This window comes from Oncorhynchus mykiss, chromosome 23 (genome assembly GCF_013265735.2).
Source record: "Oncorhynchus mykiss isolate Arlee chromosome 23, USDA_OmykA_1.1, whole genome shotgun sequence".
Taxonomy (NCBI): domain Eukaryota; kingdom Metazoa; phylum Chordata; class Actinopteri; order Salmoniformes; family Salmonidae; genus Oncorhynchus; species Oncorhynchus mykiss.
The window spans coordinates 37,856,138-37,876,739 of NC_048587.1; the positions used below are offsets into that span (position 1 = coordinate 37,856,138).

The 20,602-nt window shown below is 41.5% G+C and overlaps 1 protein-coding gene across 1 annotated transcript in view; it reads left to right on the top strand.

Moving 5' to 3' along the window:
• Nucleotides 1-20,602, top strand: part of dst (dystonin) — a 188,225-nt gene that overhangs the window by 157,017 nt on the left and 10,606 nt on the right. Inside the window, exons 79-94 of the mRNA XM_021580916.2 lie at nt 1,303-1,431; nt 2,223-2,393; nt 5,114-5,269; nt 5,634-5,840; nt 6,440-6,559; nt 10,908-11,077; nt 11,363-11,522; nt 14,651-14,845; nt 15,167-15,295; nt 15,999-16,142; nt 16,578-16,766; nt 17,061-17,196; nt 17,413-17,576; nt 17,714-17,876; nt 18,493-18,647; nt 20,504-20,578. Of these exons, the coding sequence (XP_021436591.2) occupies nt 1,303-1,431; nt 2,223-2,393; nt 5,114-5,269; nt 5,634-5,840; nt 6,440-6,559; nt 10,908-11,077; nt 11,363-11,522; nt 14,651-14,845; nt 15,167-15,295; nt 15,999-16,142; nt 16,578-16,766; nt 17,061-17,196; nt 17,413-17,576; nt 17,714-17,876; nt 18,493-18,647; nt 20,504-20,578 (2,463 nt within the window). The remainder of the gene's footprint in view (nt 1-1,302; nt 1,432-2,222; nt 2,394-5,113; nt 5,270-5,633; nt 5,841-6,439; nt 6,560-10,907; nt 11,078-11,362; nt 11,523-14,650; nt 14,846-15,166; nt 15,296-15,998; nt 16,143-16,577; nt 16,767-17,060; nt 17,197-17,412; nt 17,577-17,713; nt 17,877-18,492; nt 18,648-20,503; nt 20,579-20,602) is intronic.

The following is a 20,602-nucleotide window of genomic DNA, read 5'->3' on the forward strand; positions in this document are numbered from 1 at the left end:
CAGTCAAAAGTTTGGACACCTACTCATTCAAGGGTTTTTCTTTATTTGAACTATTTTCTATATTGTACAAAAATAGTGAAGACATCAAAACTTTGAAATAACGCACTGTATGTAGGATCCTAATATGATTACTCTTTTGTTGCTGAGAATTTTCAGATGAGCTTTGTGGTTTACATAAATTCACTGAAAACCCACACTAACACACGGTATTGCACTTTTCATGTAGACTACTTTTGGCCAGCTAATAATATAACCACAAATCAAGCAACATTTTGGACTAAACGTTCAAATCATGTTGCTGCAGGATTATTTTGCTGTGGCAATATAGGTCAAATTAAGGTCCTACATCTGTACCTCATATTCATATTCAGTCTGCCTCACCCCTTCACCATACCCAGCTGCCATATGGAATCTGGCACCATAATGACTCATATCTGAAACTGAAGCTATGATTGATGTTCTCTGCTGGATTGTATTACTGTTGTTTTTCACAAATTCATAAAGAAGGTTTTAGAGTAGTGGGAGTATGAGGTACAGAGAAATAATGTAAGCCCTCCACCTCCTGCCTCCCCTTTCCTAACCCAGCTATAGGTGCTCTTATTCATAACTTTGACATTTTGGGGAATGCTTTGATGTAAGGTGTCAAAGAAGTGATGTAAGGAATATGAATGACCAGTGAATATGTAATTTTATTTGAATCATTTTTAAAGGGTTATTATTAAGTACATTTCTACTATTACTAACGGTTTTATGGCCAGGAATAAATCATGTTTTAAGAGTATGAAATAAACTTTCTGAAACGTAAGCCCTCTTGATTTTTAGAGAGGGTTTCGAAAGGGTTGCCAAAAATGAAATCAATGTTTTTTCCAATAATGTTTCCCTTTAGTACACAGTAAACCTACAAAGCTCTGTCAGAAGCATTTTACGGACAAAAGTGGATTTCCAAAACAAACACACTGTACAATGAATATGTAAAACATGGTGCGTAGACAACATTGTAACATTGAGTGCAGACATTGTTACATTATCTGGTTCAAATGGGGAATTAAATGAATGAAAACAATTAGAAGGAAATAAGCCATGCTGGTTTCAGGCAATTAAACATGGAATATGTTCATTGATTAAACTGTTCACAAACACCATCGTTCATTCTGTCAAATAACCTCAGACCAAACCATGTTTGGCCATTAATGTATCTGAGGAATTAATAACTTCTCATAACATTCCCCTTTCCCACCCTTGAATTCCACACAATACGTCTATGAGGTCCATTGTTCTGACTCAGGCTGTATTGTGTTGCAGGCCCAAGGTTTCCATGGCGAGATGGAAGACATGCAGCAGTGGCTGAAAGACACAGAGCGTCAGCTGTTAGCATCAAAGGCTGTGGGAGGCTTACCAGACACGGCCCGCGAGCAGCTTAACGCCCATCTGGTATGTATTTAACCATATAAAAGGCCTCATACAGATGGCAGGCTTGTAAGGGCGCAACTCAGGCCTTGTCTGCAGTTTCTTTCTGAAGTGTGAAGTGTGAAAATTAAATGATGTTGTGAAATGTACGATAATGTGTCCTACTCTTTAAAGCCCCCAAAGAAAGTGTACAAATGGATTAAACCCTGACTGTGCTCAGAGAATGTTGGGAGGGGACATGCTCTTCTGTTTTGTTCTTGTTTGCCTTTCCTCTGATAGTGAGAGTGTCTGGGTTATCCTATGAATGCTCCATTCTGGGAATTCCATTTAGCATTATGGGAACCAAAACAGGAGATTGTTTAGAAAAAATATATATTATAAGACTCTGAACTTACTTGGGATTTGAAGGTTGGAATTTGCTTGTGGAAAAGCTTGGCTATGTTTGTCCTTAGTACTCTCATTCTTTCATCATGTTTGGACTTGATTTGGATTATATTACAAAATTAACCGGTAAAGAAGCAGTAACAAAGCAGACATGGACACTGGCAGAATGACAACAATAAAAGTATACTGGACTTATTGTCCAAATTCCATTAATTTGACATGTAAAACAGTAGTGTCAGTGCTATTATTTAAGCAATAAGGCACAAGAGGCCATGCTATGTGTTGAATACAGTCACAGGTAAATGGCATGACTTTAGGTGTGTCTTTGACAGCCAATCAGCATCCAGGAGCCAAACAACTCATTTATAATGGACACTAATACTAACAGCAGACATATTTTCTAAGCCCCTCATGTTTTTGGTCTCCTGCAGGAGTTATGTTCTGCATTAGAGGCCAAGGAGGAGCTCTACCAGCAGCTGATGAACAAAGGTCAGCAGCTGCTCACCATGACCCCCTCCGACCAGGACAGCAACACAGAGCAGGACCTCAGGAACCTGCAGGACAAGAGGGAGTCGGTACAGGTCAAGGTGGCTGAGAGAAAGGTAGGGAGTGTAAAGCGACATGGAGCAGCGTTGTTGGGCTAAGATGGGATGAATCAAGTGTTCCCTTTCAGAATGGGCCACCATTCCTTGCTCTGCCCAGACTTCCTGCATAAATTGGTTTAAATTGGAAATGTTAATTTGAGAAGCCCTGGATGTTTGGGGTTATTTGGGGGCCATTGTGCTCCGTCTAACAAATGATCTAGGGGAAACCCTGGCTAGAATGGGTCACACCCGACCAAGTGTTCTGAACTTGTCTGATGATTCATAATGTTGAGATTTATTATATCCCCTGTGGGACATTACTGCTCAGCATTTGTTCCCTTCCATACCCTGTACTCTACTGTACATTTTAAACCTATAATCCATGAGGTGGTAATAACTGCTGTACAGCAGATAAGGTTGGCAAGCACATAGGATGTGGTCACCCAGCAGATCAGATCTCTACTGGGAAGTGCCTGACTAATCAGTCATTAGTCATCATGGAACAGTCCTCTTATCTTCAGAGACATTCTAATGAACAGCTGAAACGTTGAAACGTAAAGGGAATGCTGGGGTTGGATGTGGGTTTGTTCCTAACTCAGTCAAGTCTCTTAATCAAATAGTCTCGAGTTGTTGGTGGCAGGTGCAGCCAATTCAGCTGCCCTGCCCACCGTTAGGCAAACTGTTGCCATTTCATGTGTCTGAAGGTACAAACTCTGGCTTCCTGGTGGGCCTAGAGAGGAAATCAAGTGCACTATAGGTCTACCGCTGGCCAATCAGATTTCTCAGATGATCGAGTCTGCAATAACTTAGCAGGCATAACAGAAAGCTATGGAAAAATGTATACTATGAGATTTCAAAACATTTAAAACCATGACTAGAGAGAGACTGTCAACGAATACAGAAAATAGCTGCTGTTTTTATAAGTGAGTTCATGTTTAAGTTCTTACTCATTACTGTCCACACTTTGTATTCAACACTTTTATAAGACATAAAATGTGTTTTTTCCCTATTTCCACTCAGCACTACAACAAGCACTGCAGCAGTAATGAATGAGTAGGAAAGTGTATCTATAGGCTTGCGTTGTTGTTATTATAGCAGCTTGGGTATTTTTTAATATCAAGGAATATTTCACCTTCTCTGTTCGTAAGAGTAACAACATGAATTTGTGCATGAGGCAGAAATAATGTGGTGCGACTCGAGTTTCGTCATCAGCTGGAAGACGGTGTCCTTTTTTGGTCAGTGTCAGTGGAGGAAAGGGAGAGCGGAGGGATGTTGAGAGACGGACGCTCAGTCTGCTGCTCTCTACTTCGCTGAGACTGACCATCAGATGCAGGCACCATCAGCCCAGTAAAATAAAAAGCAAATTATTTAAATGTATGTTCACTCAGCTGTGCCTCACAAGTAATACACCAATGGATCTATTACCGTTGTGATCATATAGCCTACCTCAAATTTTGAAATATAATTTTTTTAAATGTCCGAACAACAATGCATTGGCAGGTAAATTCAAGCAAAGCCAGTATGTGGTGATAATGTATTGGGCCTATAGCTTACTGCACAAACCTCATTGTTACAGTACTGTTTTTAATTGGTTAATGTTGCGTAGGCTTACGTTTTTTAAGTCACGTTAATAAAAAATCAGAGCGTTAGATCTCGGCATTTTGACTCAGAAAGTGATCTTGACTCAGAAAAGGTTGGTGACCACTGAACTATGGTGTACTGTACTGTACGGTATGCCATGCATACTCTACGACTTAACTCACTGCAGTTTCTAAGCATTTTGCTAGCTTGTCAAGATAGCACACTTCATTCAGAATTAAAGCTAAATTAACCAACATGGAGAAAGAGACATCACTGTATACCGGAGACAGTACTTACTTGCCATTAGGCTTGTAATGACTGTAATGTTATTACCCCATTGTTTATCGTGATGAGGATATAGCATTAGCTGTACTCTTTTGCTTGCCTGGCAAAGGCAAAACTCATCCTCCCTGTTGGACCGACCACACTGAATACATCTGTTTGATTCAATCAAAGGCTAATTGATGCTATTTTTATAACTGTAGAGGATGCATCGTTTTGATAGCTCATCCTCTTTCCTTGAACTAGTCCAGAGATGCTGACTTCCTCTGCCTAAACAGAGGTCAGTCATGTTTGAACCAATTACAATCATTACCTAATGTTGTGGCAACAAATTAACAAACAACTTGTGTGTGTTTTTTGGTGAATGTTTGTGTGTGTGTGTGTGTGTGTGTGTGTGTGTGTGTGTCTGTATGGACGTGTTTAACTATTCTTGTGAGGACCAGAACAAACATTTGACCAACTGGTGACATTTTGTTCATCCCCACGAGGTCAAATGCTATTTCAAGGGGTTTTGGGTTAAGGTTAGAATTAGTGTTAGGGTTAGAATTACATTAAGGGTTAGGGTTAGGAGCTAGAGTTAGTTTTAGCGTTAGGAGCTAGGGTTATGGTTAAGGTTAGGTTTTTTGGGTTAAGGTTAGAGTAAGAGTACGGGTTAGGGGTTAGGGAAAATAGGATTTTGAAAGGGACTGAATTGTGTGTCCCCACAAGGTTAGTTGTACAATACTTTGTGTGTGTGTGTGTGTCTGTGTGTGTGTATTTGCTAGGCAAACTTGTCTGTCAGTTTGCATATGTGTGTGTGCACATCCGTGTGTGAATGTTTGTGTCAGTAGGAAGAATGCTGTTTCTCAGGTGGCTTTGTTGTCTCTGTGCTTCAGGTGAAACTGGAGGAGGCCTTGACTCTGGCCACAGAGTTCCATAACTCTCTCCAGGACTTCATCAACTGGCTGACCCAAGCTGAACAGACTCTCACTATGTCCTCTCCTGCCTCCCTCATCCTGGAAAACATCATGTTCCAGATAGATGAGCACAAGGTATGTGTCGGTGTGAAGACTATTAACATAACACATCGATTTACATGTTGATAGGTTTTTGATTTGTCATTTCAGTGTTCAGTATTATCTAATTATTAACTAATCAGCCTCCTATCCTGATTTAATTTGTATTAATGATATCAATAGCACAAACAATTGATGGGCTTAGGTTCCATAGTCGAGACAGCTTGCAGTGCAAGCAGGCCAACCACGACTCCACAAGGCCATTTGACTCTCATTCAGAACTCTGCTCATTAGTCAAGTGAACATTCTACTTACAACAATGGTATAAAAAAAGATCAACTCCGCTGTGTAACACTATTGTAACATTTGTCATGATCCTCTGATGTGTGTGTATTGGCAGGTGTTTGTGACGGAGGTGAACTCCCACAGGGAGCAGATTGTTGAGCTGGATAAGACAGGGACCCACCTGAAGTACTTTAGCCAGAAGCAGGATGTGGTGCTGATCAAGAACCTGCTGATCAGTGTGCAGGGCCGCTGGGAGAAGGTGGTGCAGAGGTCTGTGGAGAGGGGCCGTCTGCTGGATGATGCCAGGAAGAGGGCCAAACAGGTACAGCACCTTGGGTACACTTGATGTACTACACAGTTGGTACAGTATTACACAGTGCCTAAACTGATATGCTAGGAGTCAGCAGTCTTGCCACACTGAAGTGGGATATGAAATTGATGTAAGTCGAAAAAAATAAGTGAGAGAGAGAGAGTCATAGTGAAAGGAGAGATGGAGAGAAAGGGAGGGAGAGAGGGGGTGAGCGAGAGGGTGACAGAGGAAGTTAGACAGGTGGGCTGTAGTAGACGTCATCATCTTTCCACATAACTAGGCAATAGGCATTTTTAGAGAAACAGAGAAGTGAGGTCACTAACGAGGTGTGAGGTCAAATACCATACAGTACATTAATACTTTGCAGACAAAAGTCGACTAGACGATGTGTCACAACTACATTATGGTGCTTATTATCGCAGGAAAGCTGTATCAGTATTACAGGGAATCTGGTGTTACAAACTGGCCTCAGAGCTCTTTCATTAGTACGAACCCATCACTTTTCTAGGCGCTGAAAGTAGACTCATCCAAACATAGAACAATAAATCAAAGGAAGTCATATATCACAGTGCGGTTTACACAAGCCTCATTTGCTACATCTCTCCCCTCAGTTCCACGAAACCTGGAACAAGCTGACGGAATGGTTGGACGAGTCGGAGAAGGCCTTGGACTCGGAGCTGGAAATCGCCAACGACCCTGACAAGATCAAGATGCAGCTGGCCCAGCACAAGGTGACTGAACCTCATTGAATCCTTTTCCTTGGGGGGGGGAATAGGGGGATAGGGGGAATAGGGGGATAGGGGGGTTGTTAATGAAAGAGTTGGCAGACCCCTCCGATAGTCAGACTTTTATGAAGGAGAGTCATTTAGCACAGCAAACATCTGCAGCAACACCATAGTCATTTATCAAAACTGTGATTTTCAAACGCAGCTGTCTAAAACCACAGTTTTGTGGGTTTTTTTTTTAATAGTGGAACATACAAAGATAAATTTAACACTGTTTTACTATGAAAGCCATTTTAGGGTATAGGATTTATACATTATTGCCCCCAAAATAGTATGACATTGTTTTTTAAACTCAATGTTAAATTCAAACCTCCCTAAACCAATATAACACCAATCTCTATAAATATTGGCAAATCTGCTTGATTGGAGGTACACACGTCATGAGCCGTTACCAAGAACCACATATCTAATTTTTTAACAGGATTGTTAGCAATTGAGTTTTCAGAGTATTTTCTGTGCCTACCTATTTTAAATTCTAGATGATGGATTGAAACGAGACTATAGTGTCCATAAGGTGACCATTGGACTTAATATATTTTGGATTGACTAAGTTTGTAGGTGCAACAGTTTTTATTAAATTTCTAATGTATTGCTCTCACATGCTCATTTCTGTCCATTAAGAACCAATGATGTGCTACCTTTTTGTAAAATTTTGACAATGCTAACATCTTTTTAGCCGAATCTCAGAGTTCTATCTAACTGGGTCAAGCAACAGTACTTTTTGTACATAGTCCTCCCATTTTAGTATTGGGACAAATTCACTTATGTCTATTAAAGAAGTAAAAAGTGAAGTATTTGGTCCCATATTCATAGCACGCAATGACTATATCAAGCTTGTGACACTACACATGTCAGATTATTTTGTGCCCGATAGAAATTGATGATAAGTAATGCATTGTGTCATTTTAGAGTCACTTTTATTGTAAATAAGAATATAATATGTTTAGAAACACTTCTACATTAATTAATGTGGATGCTACCATGATTATGGATAATCCTGAATGAATCATGAATAAAGATGGGTGAGAAAGTTACAGATGCACAATATCATACCCCTCCAAAAATGCTAACCTCCCATGTTATTGTAATGGTGAGAGGTTAGCATTTCTTGGAAGTATGATATTTGTGTGTCTGTAACTTTCTCACTCATCGTCATTCACAATTCATTCAGGATTATCTGTAATGATGGTAGCATCCACATTAAAATGTTGTACAAAAAGGGCTGTAATTTCTAAACGGTTCACCCGATATAGATGAAAATACCCTAAAGCTGAGTCTGTACTTTAACCTCAAAGTAATTGTATCATATAAAGTCCAAAGTGCTAAAGTACAGAGGCAAAACAACAAAAAATGTGTCACTCTCGCAATACTTTGTAGCTCACTGTTAATGGGGGTACAGTATACAGTCTGTGGTTAATCAATAAATGCAAACAGATATTTTGATTAGCTAACGTTAGCGTGCTTGTCCAAATTCCAGTAGCTAGCCTCTTTAGCTAGCTAGCTAACACCAGTTATCTGAAAGCTAGGTAGCTATATTTGTTTATGGAAGATTTGTTACACAAATAACTTCAGCCATTAGCTAGATAGCTAGAGCCAGACAACAACAGCTGACCTTGACACAGAAGCTAGCTAACGATAACAAGCTCACGTTCAAATGCCAGTCCTACATTTTTCCACAAAACATAGTTAGCACTGCGCTAGGGGTGGGGAAGAGGGCTAATGCCCCCCAAAACCCGGATTATATAAATGTACAGTATAGGATGTATAACTCTGCAATGCTTTAGGCTAGAAACAAGCTGCAAAAGGCACAAGATAGACGTGGCTCTAGTGTACATGCCATTTTAATCCAAATTTGCGCTGACTGATCAACAGTGTCAAGTTACTTTTCAGTGCCTTCCCACAAATCTGAACCCAGTCTTTTTCAGACATTGAAAATACGTATATTCCCGGATGTTGAAATCAGGTTCCTTTTTGGTTTTCAATTAATTTTGAAAATACTTTCTCTACTTTTTTTTTCTGTACTGAAATTTACTGCACTCTACTGTGCGCTGCTGCAGTGGTTCTCAAACCTCTCCTCGGGGACCCAAAGACGTTTCACATTTTGCTGAAGCTCTGAACTAGCTATTCAAGAGCTTGAGGATTAGTTGGGGCAGCAGTGTAGCCTAGTGGTTAGAGCGTTGGACTAGTAACTATGGACTTGGTCTTTTACCAAATAGGGCTATCTTCTGTATACCACCCCAACTTTTCACCACAATGTATACAATAAGGCCTATATCTAAACATACCTACAGCCTAATGTATGTACATTAGGCTGTAGGTATTTTTGAGTGTTTTTGAGCTTATGTTAATGTTACACAGGAGTTCTACAGGTCAAAAGTTTTAGAACTCCTGTGTAACATTAACATAAGCTCAAAAACACTCAAAAATACCTACAGCCTAATGTACATACTGTAGGTATGTTTAGATATAGGCCTTATTGTATACATTGTGGTGAAAAGTTGGGGTGGTATACAGAAGATAGCCCTATTTGGTAAAAGACCAAGGAAATATATATATATACACACACATTAGGCTGTAGGTACAGTGGGGCAAAAAAGTATTTAGTCAGCCACCAATTGTGCAAGTTCTCCCACTTAAAAAGATAATTTGCAAATAAATTCATTAAAAATCCTCTCATTTTGTCTGTCATAGTTGAAGTGTACCTATGATAAAAATGACAGGCCTCTCGAATCTTTTTAAGTGGGAGAACTTGCACAATTGGTGGCTGACTAAATACTTTTTTGCCCCACTGTATGTTTAGATATAGGCCTTATTGTATACATTGTTAGGCTGTAGGTATTTTTAGATATAGGCCTATTGTATGTGTGCATTATTATAGCATCACCATCTTAATTGCATAAATAAATACAAATACACACAACTTTAAGCTACATATTCATTTGAGAGAGGTAATGAACTGCCCAATGATCAGCACAGCAATTGATAAAACAGGACCATGTTCGCAAAACAAGTGTTTTTGAGCTTATGTTAATGTTACACAGGTAAACTAATGGTTACAGAAATCAGGAATGGAGACAGGCACGGTAGACCTTTATATATGAGTGACTGTGTCCAACACACCACAACCTGTTGTTATGTTGGGCACCTACTGACCAAAACAAGATAATGATTTATTTTTTCTAAATGACATGTATTGCTAAAGTAAAGGTTTAAGGAAATACAGGCAGGCACCACATTACTACAGGACAAAATAGCTTGCCCAATCAAGCGTGATTGTCTTGTAGGTATAAAAGCAAAGCTTGCTTTTATATAATAATAATACAATTGTGGAATGGGATTCGTGTGGTGTGTGAAGAATCCAAAAGTTTAACTTGTATGCGGTACAAATCACATTATTGTGGGAACACATCCACTCTTAGAGTATGAATTAGGCTGTTTGAGAAGGTTTGAATCTTAAGCAACCTGCATACATATTGTTTGAACTACGATAGACCAGCATAGCTAATGAAGTAGGTCAAAGCTGTGTGCTGGAAAGCCTTGGTACTTTAGAGCATGGGTGGAGTAAGCATTGTGCTGTTCATGTGAAGTTCCTTTATTTTTTTGATCTTCAGACCATTGCGTACTTCTCACTTAAAACATCTATTTTTTTGTTTTTAATTATAGTATACAGTATTCATCAGTGCTTTAGGTGTCAGGGACTAGGCTATTCAGTTGTTGTCCTTGAGCTGTTGTGTGTGAGGCGCTTTTGCTAATCCTTTCATAATCCCTGGATGTACAGAATGTATTAGGGACGGCCCTGATTTTGGATACTTTTAATCCGTATGGATGAAAGACGCTTGAATTGTGACCCCTTGTTTTGGTTTCAGCCACTACATAGTGTCCTTCATGAGCAAATAGGTCACACACGCCACTCACAAATTTCAATCCATGACAGAATGTAGACTGTAGTTTAGGGGGACAATCCTCTGTGAAGGAATCTACCTGTTAAATCATATGTAGTGCCTCAGAAATAACTCAGCTGTGGTTTCTCAATTGTGCTGCTGACGATCTGTCAATTCGTAACAAAACAGAAAGTGAGACCATGGTCAAATTGCTTATGCTACTGTTAAATTTCAGACATTTCACTGTTGGCTGTGCAGCTGTCTAGTCTAAAATCTACTAGTTTCTCTTTGCCAGACATACCGTATAAACGTTGAACGGCTGGAGATGAGGCTAAAAACCAGCCACAGGCTGACTTGGATAGGATAAACTAGCCTATATAATGACCATGTCTCTCCACCATTGGTTCACGCAGGAGTTCCAGAAGGCGCTGGGGAGCAAGCACTCGGTGTATGACACAACCAGTCGTACGGGGCGCGCCCTGAAGGACAAGACGTCACTGCAGGACGACAACCAGAAGCTGGATGACATGCTGAGTGAACTGAGGGACAAGTGGGACACTGTCTGTGGCAAGTCAGTTGAGAGGTAAGAGGACATGACCTGCACATTGCTATGTCTCGGACACATAATATGCATATTATTATATATTTTCATCTAATCTTGATAATGATGGATACTGAAACTGTGGGCTTTGTGACGACTTTGGATATACTGTGATTCAACTATAATTCCTTTCAAAGGCATATTGCCGCAGTTGAGTGTTGCTGTCAAATCGTAATGATATTGCATATATAATAGAAAACAATGATAGTTTCTGCTGTCAGGGGTCATTACGTATTTTCACAAATAATGATCTGTGTTTCCTCTCAGGCAAAACAAGCTTGAGGAGGCACTGCTGTTCTCTGGTCAGTTTACTGATGCCCTTCAGGCCCTGATTGACTGGCTGTACAGAGTGGAGCCTCAGCTGGCCGAGGACCAGCCAGTACATGGAGATATAGACCTGGTCCTTAATCTCATTGACAGTCACAAGGTAAAAAAAAATAAACATTTGTAGAATAGATCTTTATTGTGCAGCCACAGGAGTCGTAGCCTTGGAGCAGTTTGGGGGACAAGTGCCTTGTTCAAGGGAACAATGGCAGTAGGTGCCTACTGGGCCTAAGCAAATGTATCTGACTTGATTCTAAAGCTCAAACATAACCTATTGGTGTACCATGTAATAGGAGTCAAAATTCAGAAGCTACACTGTGTGTGGATTTGCTGTTCTCATTGTTCAGCGTATTTTATTCTCCTTCCTGTGGCTCACAGGCTAAATATATGAAATATGATTATGGCCCCGAGAGCGGTAATTTTTTTCCCCCCATAAATGTTTGTCGGAAATGGAACTTGTGTTATGTGACAAAACACTGGTTTGAATTGGCAGAGACAAGAGATTGCTGAGGCACAGAGAAATAAAAGGTGCATGGCCTGGCAGGATATCTGAGTCACTGCGCTGAAGTAGATCGACAGTCAGAGCTTGGTTTAGTCACCCTCCATATATGTCCTTCAAATTCATCCAGATGACTTCATGGGGGGTGCAGAAGCAAGGTTGGGGAGTAACATGTACAGTGCCTTGCAAAAGTATTCATCCCCCTTGGCATTTTTCCTATTTTGTTGCATTACAACCTGTAATTTAAATGGATTTTTATTTGGATTTCATGTAATGTACATACACAAAATAGTCCAAATTGATGAAGTGAAATGTAAAAAATAACTTGTCAAATAATTATAAAAATAAAAAAATGGAAAAGCGGTGCGTGCATATGTATTCACCCCTTTGCTATGAAGCCCCTAAATAAGATCTGGTGCAACCAATTACCTTCAGAAGTCACATAATTAGTTAAATGAAGTCCACCTGTGTGCAATCTAAGTGTCACATGATCTCAGTATATCTATACCTGTTCTGAAAGGCCCCAGAGTCTGCAACACCACTAAGCAAGGAGCACCACCAAGCAAGCGGCACCATGAAGACCAAGGAGCTCTCCAAACAGGTCAGGGACAAAGTTGTGGAGAAGTACAGATCAGGGTTGTGTTATACTTTGAACATCCCATGGAGCACCATTAAATCCATTTTTTTTAAATGGAAAGAATATGGCACCACAACAAACCTGCCAAGGGAGGGCCTCCCACCAAAACTCACGGACCAGGCAAGGAGGGCATTAATTAGAGAGGCAACAAAGAGACCAAAGATAACCCTGAAGGAGCTGCAAAGCTCCACAGCGGAGATTGGAGTATCTGTCCATAGACCCACTTTAAGCTGTACATTCCACAGAGCTTGGCTTTTACGGAAGAATGGCCAGAAAAAAAGCCATTGCTTAAAGAAACAAATAAGCAAACATGTTTAGTATTCGTCAAAAGGCATGTGGGATACTCTCCAAACATATGGAAGAAGGTACTTTGGTCAGATGAGACTAAATGGATCTTTTTGGCCATTAAGGAAAATGTCTGGCACAAACCCAACACCTCTCATCACCCCGAGAGCGGGGATGTTTTTCATCGTCAGGGACTGGGAAACTGGTCAGAATTGAAGGAATGATGGATAGCGCTAAATACAGGGAAATTCTTGAGGGAAACCTGTCTGAATTGAAGGATTGATGGATGGCATGAAATACATAGAAATTCTTGAGGGAAACCTGTTTCAGTCTTCCAGAGATTTGAGACTGGGACGGAGGTTCACCTTCCAGCAGGACAATGACCCTAAGCATACTGCTAAAGCAACACTTGAGTGGTTTAAGTGGAACATTTAAATGTCTTGGAATGGCCTAGTCAAAGCCCAGACCTCAATTCAATTGAGAATCTGTGGTATGACTTAAAGATTGCTGTACACCAGCAAAACCCATCCAATTTGAAGGAGCTGGAGCAGTTTTGCCTTGAAGAATGGGCAAAAATCCCAGTGGCTAGACGTGCCAAGCTTATAGAGACATACCCCAAGAGACTTGCAGCTGTAATTGCTGCAAAAGGTGGCTCTACAAAGTATTGACATTGGGGGGTGAATAGTTATGCACGCTCAAGTCTTCAGTTTTTTGGTCTTGTTTGTTTCACAATAAAACATATTTGCATCTTCAAAGTGGTAGGCATGTTGTGTGAATCAAATGATACAACCCCCCAAACATCTATTTTAATTCCAGGTTGTAAGGCGACAATATAGGAAAAATGCCAAGGGGGGAGAATACTTTTGCTAGCCACTGTAATCGGTTACATGTAATCAGATTACAGATACTTTTTAAATAACTAGATGATTACTTCTTGGACATTTGCAAAACAGTACATGATGACACCTTTTTGTTTTCTCCATCACATTCAAATCAGCATTGAAAAAAGGCACAAGTTTAAGTTTGTTCCACCTGAGCGAGTCTGACCACAAATCAGAGACCACTATGATGACACACCAAATACGTTTGATGGATCCTTTTTGTCTTCTTCTAATGCTTCTTAAGGGGAAAGTCATCCAAATGTAACTGAAAGTAAACCAAATACATCACTGAGTTTGGGTAATCCATAAGTTACTTTACTGATTACAATTTTGGACAGGTAACAGTAACTGTAACAGATGACATTTAGAAAATAACCTTCCCAACACTGTTCAAATTGGAAGTGCTTTTAGCACCATGTTAGTGTGTTAGCTGGACAGGTTTCAGGCCTGTTGAACTGTATTAACCTTTTTTCACAATCAGTGTTGATTGAGGTTATTTTGTTTAGGACCACAGCCCTGAGGGAAATGGTGCTAGATGACTGTTTGTATAACCTGGTCTAATTTATATTGGCACAAGGGATATTCTAGCAATAATTACTTGTGATGTGGCAAAATGCTGTATATTCAGTAATGGATAGATGGAGTTTGTGGTTATTGGGAAACATGATCAGTGTGCGTGTGTTTGCTTACATGTTTCTCTGTGCCTGTGTGTTTGTTTACATGTTTCTCTGTGTCTGTGTGTTTGTTTACATGTTTCTCTGTGTCTGTGTGTTTGTTTCCATGTATCTCTGTGTCTGTGTGTTTGTTTACATGTTTCTCTGTGTCTGTGTGTTTGTTTACATGTATCTCTGCGTCTGTGTGTTTGTTTCCATGTATCTCTGGGTCTGTGTGTCGTGTCTCATTAGTTCTCTCTCTGACGTATCTTCCAGGTATTCCAAAAGGAGCTGGGGAAGAGGACGGGGAGCGTTGCGGCCCTGAAGCGTTCGGCTAAGGACCTGATTGAGAGCAGCCATGAAGACTCATCCTGGGTCAAAGCTCAGATGCAGGAGCTGAGCGCTCGCTGGGAGACTGTGTGCGCCCGCTCAGTATCTAAACAGACTCGGCTGGAACAGGCATTGTGTCAGGTAGGACTCTCACTATGCCAAACCTCTCTATATCACCTATTCAAATTACATTTGTGGCGTTGCAGGTCATCTTTTTATTCAGTTTCACAGATGATCAGATCTAATAAAGCTTTGGGGAGTGGTGGATGGGTTAATATAACAAAAGAGATCTGTTAAACGTCTTAGGAACATCATTCATATGATCATAGCAATCTACTGAGCAGTGCAGTGTGTCTGCAAAAAAAAGAATTCTGGAATGCAACCATTCAGACCTGGAGGAGGAATGCTTTTTGCAGACCTGTGTGTTGGTGAACCTCTCTGTCCCCTGTCCTCTGGCTGCAGGCTGAGGAGTTCCACTCTACGGTCCATATCCTGCTGGAGTGGCTGGCCGAGGCTGAGCAGAGCCTTCGTTTCCATGGCACCCTGCCCGACGACGAGGATGCCCTCAGGGCTCTTATCGAGCAGCACAAGGCAAGTGACATTTAACCTGGAACATCGTCATCCTATAGAATAACACAGTGTTTCCCTACGGATTAACTTCCAAGGTGGACACAAAGGTCCCTAAAGCAAAATCCAGCAATATCCATAATATAGAATAAAGCTTTTAGATAAAAGCTGACCAAATGTGAAATGCAATATCGGGCCATAGATTAAGAGTTTTTCTGGGCTATTAAAGCCTTGTATATGCTTTAGGGATCAGGCTCGCATGGAACTATTTTCATTCTGAGCAAAATAGTACCTAGCTCAAACATATGGCATTTAAGGCAGCTATTTGCAGAGAATGTGGGTTTGTTTCTCCACTCGACTATCATTATTTTCTGCTGAGGTACTCTCATAATGTAGTGTCGACATTTAAAACACACTTCACTTTGACAGTCTTTACACATCCATTGCACTTGCCAGTAAAAGTAGAAATGCCATACATGGATTTTACATGGTGGTTTGATATTCCATTCCAACTGCTTCACAATATTGACTTTTCCTCAAGCATGATCTCACTGGATCTAAAATAGTTTCCCCTGACTTCACATATCATTACTTTCTTCATCTCCACTTGACCAGGTATTGAAAGAGGAACAGAGAAACAGAGATACTGGCTGCTAGGTTTCTTTTTTATTTATATTTTGATGCAAACATTGTCGATTGCTAATGGAAGCCAACCGTTCTCTTTCAGGAGTTCATGAAGAAGCAGGAGGAGAAGAGAGTAGGCCTGAACAAAGCCACCAGTATGGGGGAGGCTATCTTGACCATCTGCCATCCAGATTCTATCACCACCATCAAACACTGGAACACCATCATTAAAGCCCGGTTCGAGGAGGTCAGTGAACACTTACATGCCTGTCTGCTGTGCGTCATACTGGAGGGTGACAGATCATAGGCCTATATCATGGCAAAGCAGTCTGCCATCTCCTTAAATATCACTTGCATAACCTCAATGCTTGCCAGGATGTTTCTTCGCGTTTCTCAGTCATACCGATACAGTACTTTCTCACTTGGCTGTACCTAATCCTAGTTTAAGTGAAAAGCCATGAATGTAATTCTTGTTGTTGGGGGTTCAAATGACTCACTGGGTTGTTCCAATGTCTCAGTGGGTTTGAGCATGGTGTTACTAACACCAGAGTTGTGGGTTTGAATTCGCATGGACCACATGTTACTGAATATATATCACTTTCAATTGTGGTTTGCTTTGGATAAAAGCATCTGCTAAATTACCAGCTGCATTAAATTGATTATTCATGTTTCTCCATATTAGGTTCAGGCTTGGGCACGGCAGCACCAGCAGCGCCTGGCCATGGCCCTCAGTGATCTGCTTGCCACTCAGGAGCTGCTGGAGGGTCTGCTGGGCTGGCTGCAGTGGGCTGAGGCAACACTCAACGAGAAGGACAAGGAGGTCCTGCCTCAGGAGATAGACGAGGTCAAAGCTCTTATTGCTGAACACCAGGTACCGTGTGACCAGGGGCTTGTGTTATCCTCCTTTACAATATGATGTAAAGGAAGAAAATTGTAGAAGGTGGAGTTTGGTGTATTACTTGGTGCTTGGTAGGTCAAACATTTCCCACTGCAATGCTGTTCAATGCCAGTCTGGTAGTACTATAATTGTTATTAGAAGAGTAGCTCCCTCTTTCTAGTAACATGAGTTACTCTATGTGTACTGTGCATGCATGTACATTGCCTTTGAAGTGAATACGGTATACAGTACAAACTGAAAACATGTTGTTTTTGTGTGGCCCTGCAGACATTCATGGAGGAAATGACCAGGAAACAACCAGATGTTGACACGATCACCAAGACACACAAAAGAAAGGCTGCGGGTGGTAGCGAACCTGCCATCCAGTCCCAAATCCCTGTCCTGGAGAAAGGAAGAGGTGGAAGTATGTACCCCTACCAGGGGCCCCCTAAACACCCTGACCTCAGCCACCTGGCCCTGCTCTGATGCACTGGCTGCACCATGACACAACATCCTCATAGCTTACCTCACTCTCTCTGTCCCCGAAATGATATCATTCCTATGTTTTTTCTGGTATGGAACAAAAGTTATACAATGGAAAAGCGGTATCACTAAACAGGAGGTTGTTTTTCACTTACAGGAAAGCGTTCTCCCACACAAGCCATGTACCCATCAGCGTCACAGCCTCCCATAGTGACCAAGAACCCCAGGGTCAACCTGTTGGTCAGCAAGTGGCAGCAGGTGTGGCTGCTGGCCCTGGACAGGAGGAGGAAACTCAACGATGCCATGGACAGACTTGAGGAGGTACATCTGATCATTTAACCCTATGTTAGCTAAATGTTCATTACTTTATGTGCTTTATGGAGACATTTAGAAATTATCACTATGTGCAGTACAATGTGTGTCATAGTGTACAATGTATTGTGGTTTATTTTTTTCAGCTGAAGGAATTTGCCAACTTTGACTTTGACGTGTGGCGGAAGCGCTACATGCGATGGATGAACCATAAGAAGTCGCGTGTCATGGACTTCTTCAGACGCATTGACAAGGACCAGGATGGAAAGGTCACCAGACAGGAGTTCATTGAAGGCATCCTCTCCTCCAGTAAGTCTTGTGAGAGGATCCAATCTGGCTCGCAGGTGGTTTGAGTAAAAAATATATACTTGAAAATGACTAAAACCAAATTGAAACTGTGTAGAAATAATAATGGACCTACATTCATATAGTTTATTGACAGTCAGGGAGCATTGAAAAACTATGGATATAGGAAAATGTTTTGCTAATTTTGACAGCGAAGAAATATAACCAATTTGGCCCCCGGGCAAAATTACATTTTGCATCTTATCCAGAGCGACTTGCAGAAGCAATTAGGTTTAAGTGCCTTGCTCAAGAGCACATCAACAGATTTTTCACCTAGTCAGCTTGGGATTCAAACCAGTAACCTTTCAATTACTGGCCCAAAGCTCTTAAATGCTAGGCTACCTGACACCCTGACCTGTACCCTCACACTCCTGACTTATACCCTCTTCACATTACAGAGCCAAGCCAAGCTGAGCTGCTCTGGGCTGGCCTGGTTACACATTCACCATAGATGTAACTATGCTGGAAAGAACAATGCAAAAATAAAAATATCTGAGCCAGCACAGTACGATTCAGTTCAGTATGCTAGTGTGAAAATGCGTTGAGCGTCTTACCCCTGTTTTTTTATTTTACATTCCAGAATTCCCTACCAGTCGGCTGGAGATGAGTGCGGTGGCAGACATATTTGACCGGGATGGTGACGGCTACATCGACTACTATGAGTTTGTGGCTGCTCTTCATCCCAACAAAGAGGCATACAAACCCCTCACAGATGCAGACAAAATTGAAGATGAGGTACTACTGTAGATGTGTTGACATATAACTCAGACCGTAAATCAGGGTTCCCCCAACTGGTGGCCTGCAGGTGGTTTTATTTGGCCCCCCAAGTTTTCTGAGCAAAAACATTGTTTCATTGTTGGACATAAAAGACTGTAAAAACACCAGTTCCAAAGTATTCCCACACATAATAGAGAGACACGTGATTGTATACAAATGCAAGCACGGTTTGAAATGATTATGTTTTTATCAAATATTATAAACGAAGCAAAAAAAGAAACGTCCATTTTTCAGGACCCTGTCGTTCAAAGATAATTCGTAAAAATCCAAATAACAGTTTAAACACTGTTTCCCATGCTTGTTCAATGAACCATAAACAATTAATGAACATGCACCTGTGGAACAGTCGTTAAGACACTAACAGCTTACAACGGTAGGCAATTAAGGTCACAGTTATGAAAACTTAGGACAGTAAAGAGGCCTTTCTACTGACTCTGAAAAACACCAACAGTACGATGCCCAGGGTCCCTGCTCATCTGCGTGAACGTGCCTTAGGCATGCTGCAAGGAGGCATGAGGGCTGCTGATGTGGCCAGGGCAATAAATTGCAATGTACGCCTAAGACAGCGCTACAGGGAGACAGGACGGACAGTTGATCGTCCTTGCAGTGGCAGACCACGTGTAACAACACCTGCACAGGATTGGTACATCTGAACATCACACCTGCAGGACAGGTACAGGATGGCAACAACAACTGCCCGAGTTACACCAGGAACGCACAATCCCTCCATCAGTGCTCAGACTGTCCACAATAGGCTGAGAGAGGCTGGACTGAGGACTTGTAGGCCTGTTGTAAAGTAGGTTCTCACCAGACATCCCAGTCAACAATGTCGCCTATGGGCACAAACCCACCATCGCTGGACCAGACAGGACTGGCAAAAGTGCTCTTCACTGACAAGTCACGGTTTTGTCTCACCAGGGATGATGGTCGGATTTGCGCTTATCGTCGAAGGAATGAGCGTTACATCGAGGCCTGTACTCTGGAGCTGGATCGATTTGGAGGTGGATGGTCCGTCATGGTCTGGGGTGGACTTAGCTTGTCATTTCAGGCAATCTCAACGCTGTGCGTTACAGGGAAGACACCCTCCTCCCTCATGTGGTAGCCTTCCTCGAGACTCATCCTGACATGACACTCCAGCATGACAATGCCACCAGCCATACTGCTCGTTCTGTGTGTGATTTCCTGCAAGACAGGAATGTCAGTGTTCTGCCATGGCCAGCGAAGAGTCCGGATCTCAATCCCATTGAGCACGTCATGGACCTGTTGGATCGGAGGGTGAGGGCTAGGGCCATTTCCCCCCCAGAAATGTGTGGGAACTTGCAGATGCCTTGGTGGAAGAGTAACATCTCATAGCAAGAACTGGCAAATCTGGTGCAGTCCATGAGGAGGAGATGCACTGTAGTACTTAATGCAGCTGGTGGCCACACCAGATACTGACTGTTACTTTTGATTTTGTTCAGGGACACATTATTTCATTTCGGTTAGTCACATGTCTGTGGAACTTGTTCAGTTTATGTCTCAGTTGTTGAATGTCATGTTCATACAATTATTTACACATGTTAAGTTTTCTGAAAATGAACGCAGTTGACAGTGAGAGGACGTTTCTTTTTTTGCTGAGTTTATATTTTTGCGTTCAATTTGCAGTCTACAAATGATTTGTAATTATGTTCCGGTCTCCCGACCATCCGCTGAAGAAAAGATCAGTCCACAGCTGAATCTAGTTGATGATCCCTGCCGTAAATCATTGGAACTAATGTATTACATTCCCACAATATAAATGATGTGTAAATTATGGTTTTTTTCTTCTTTTGTAGGTCACACGCCAAGTGGCAAAATGCAAGTGTCCTAAACGATTCCAAGTTGAGCAAATTGGTGCCAACAAATACAGGGTAAGAGGATTTTGTGAATACCCT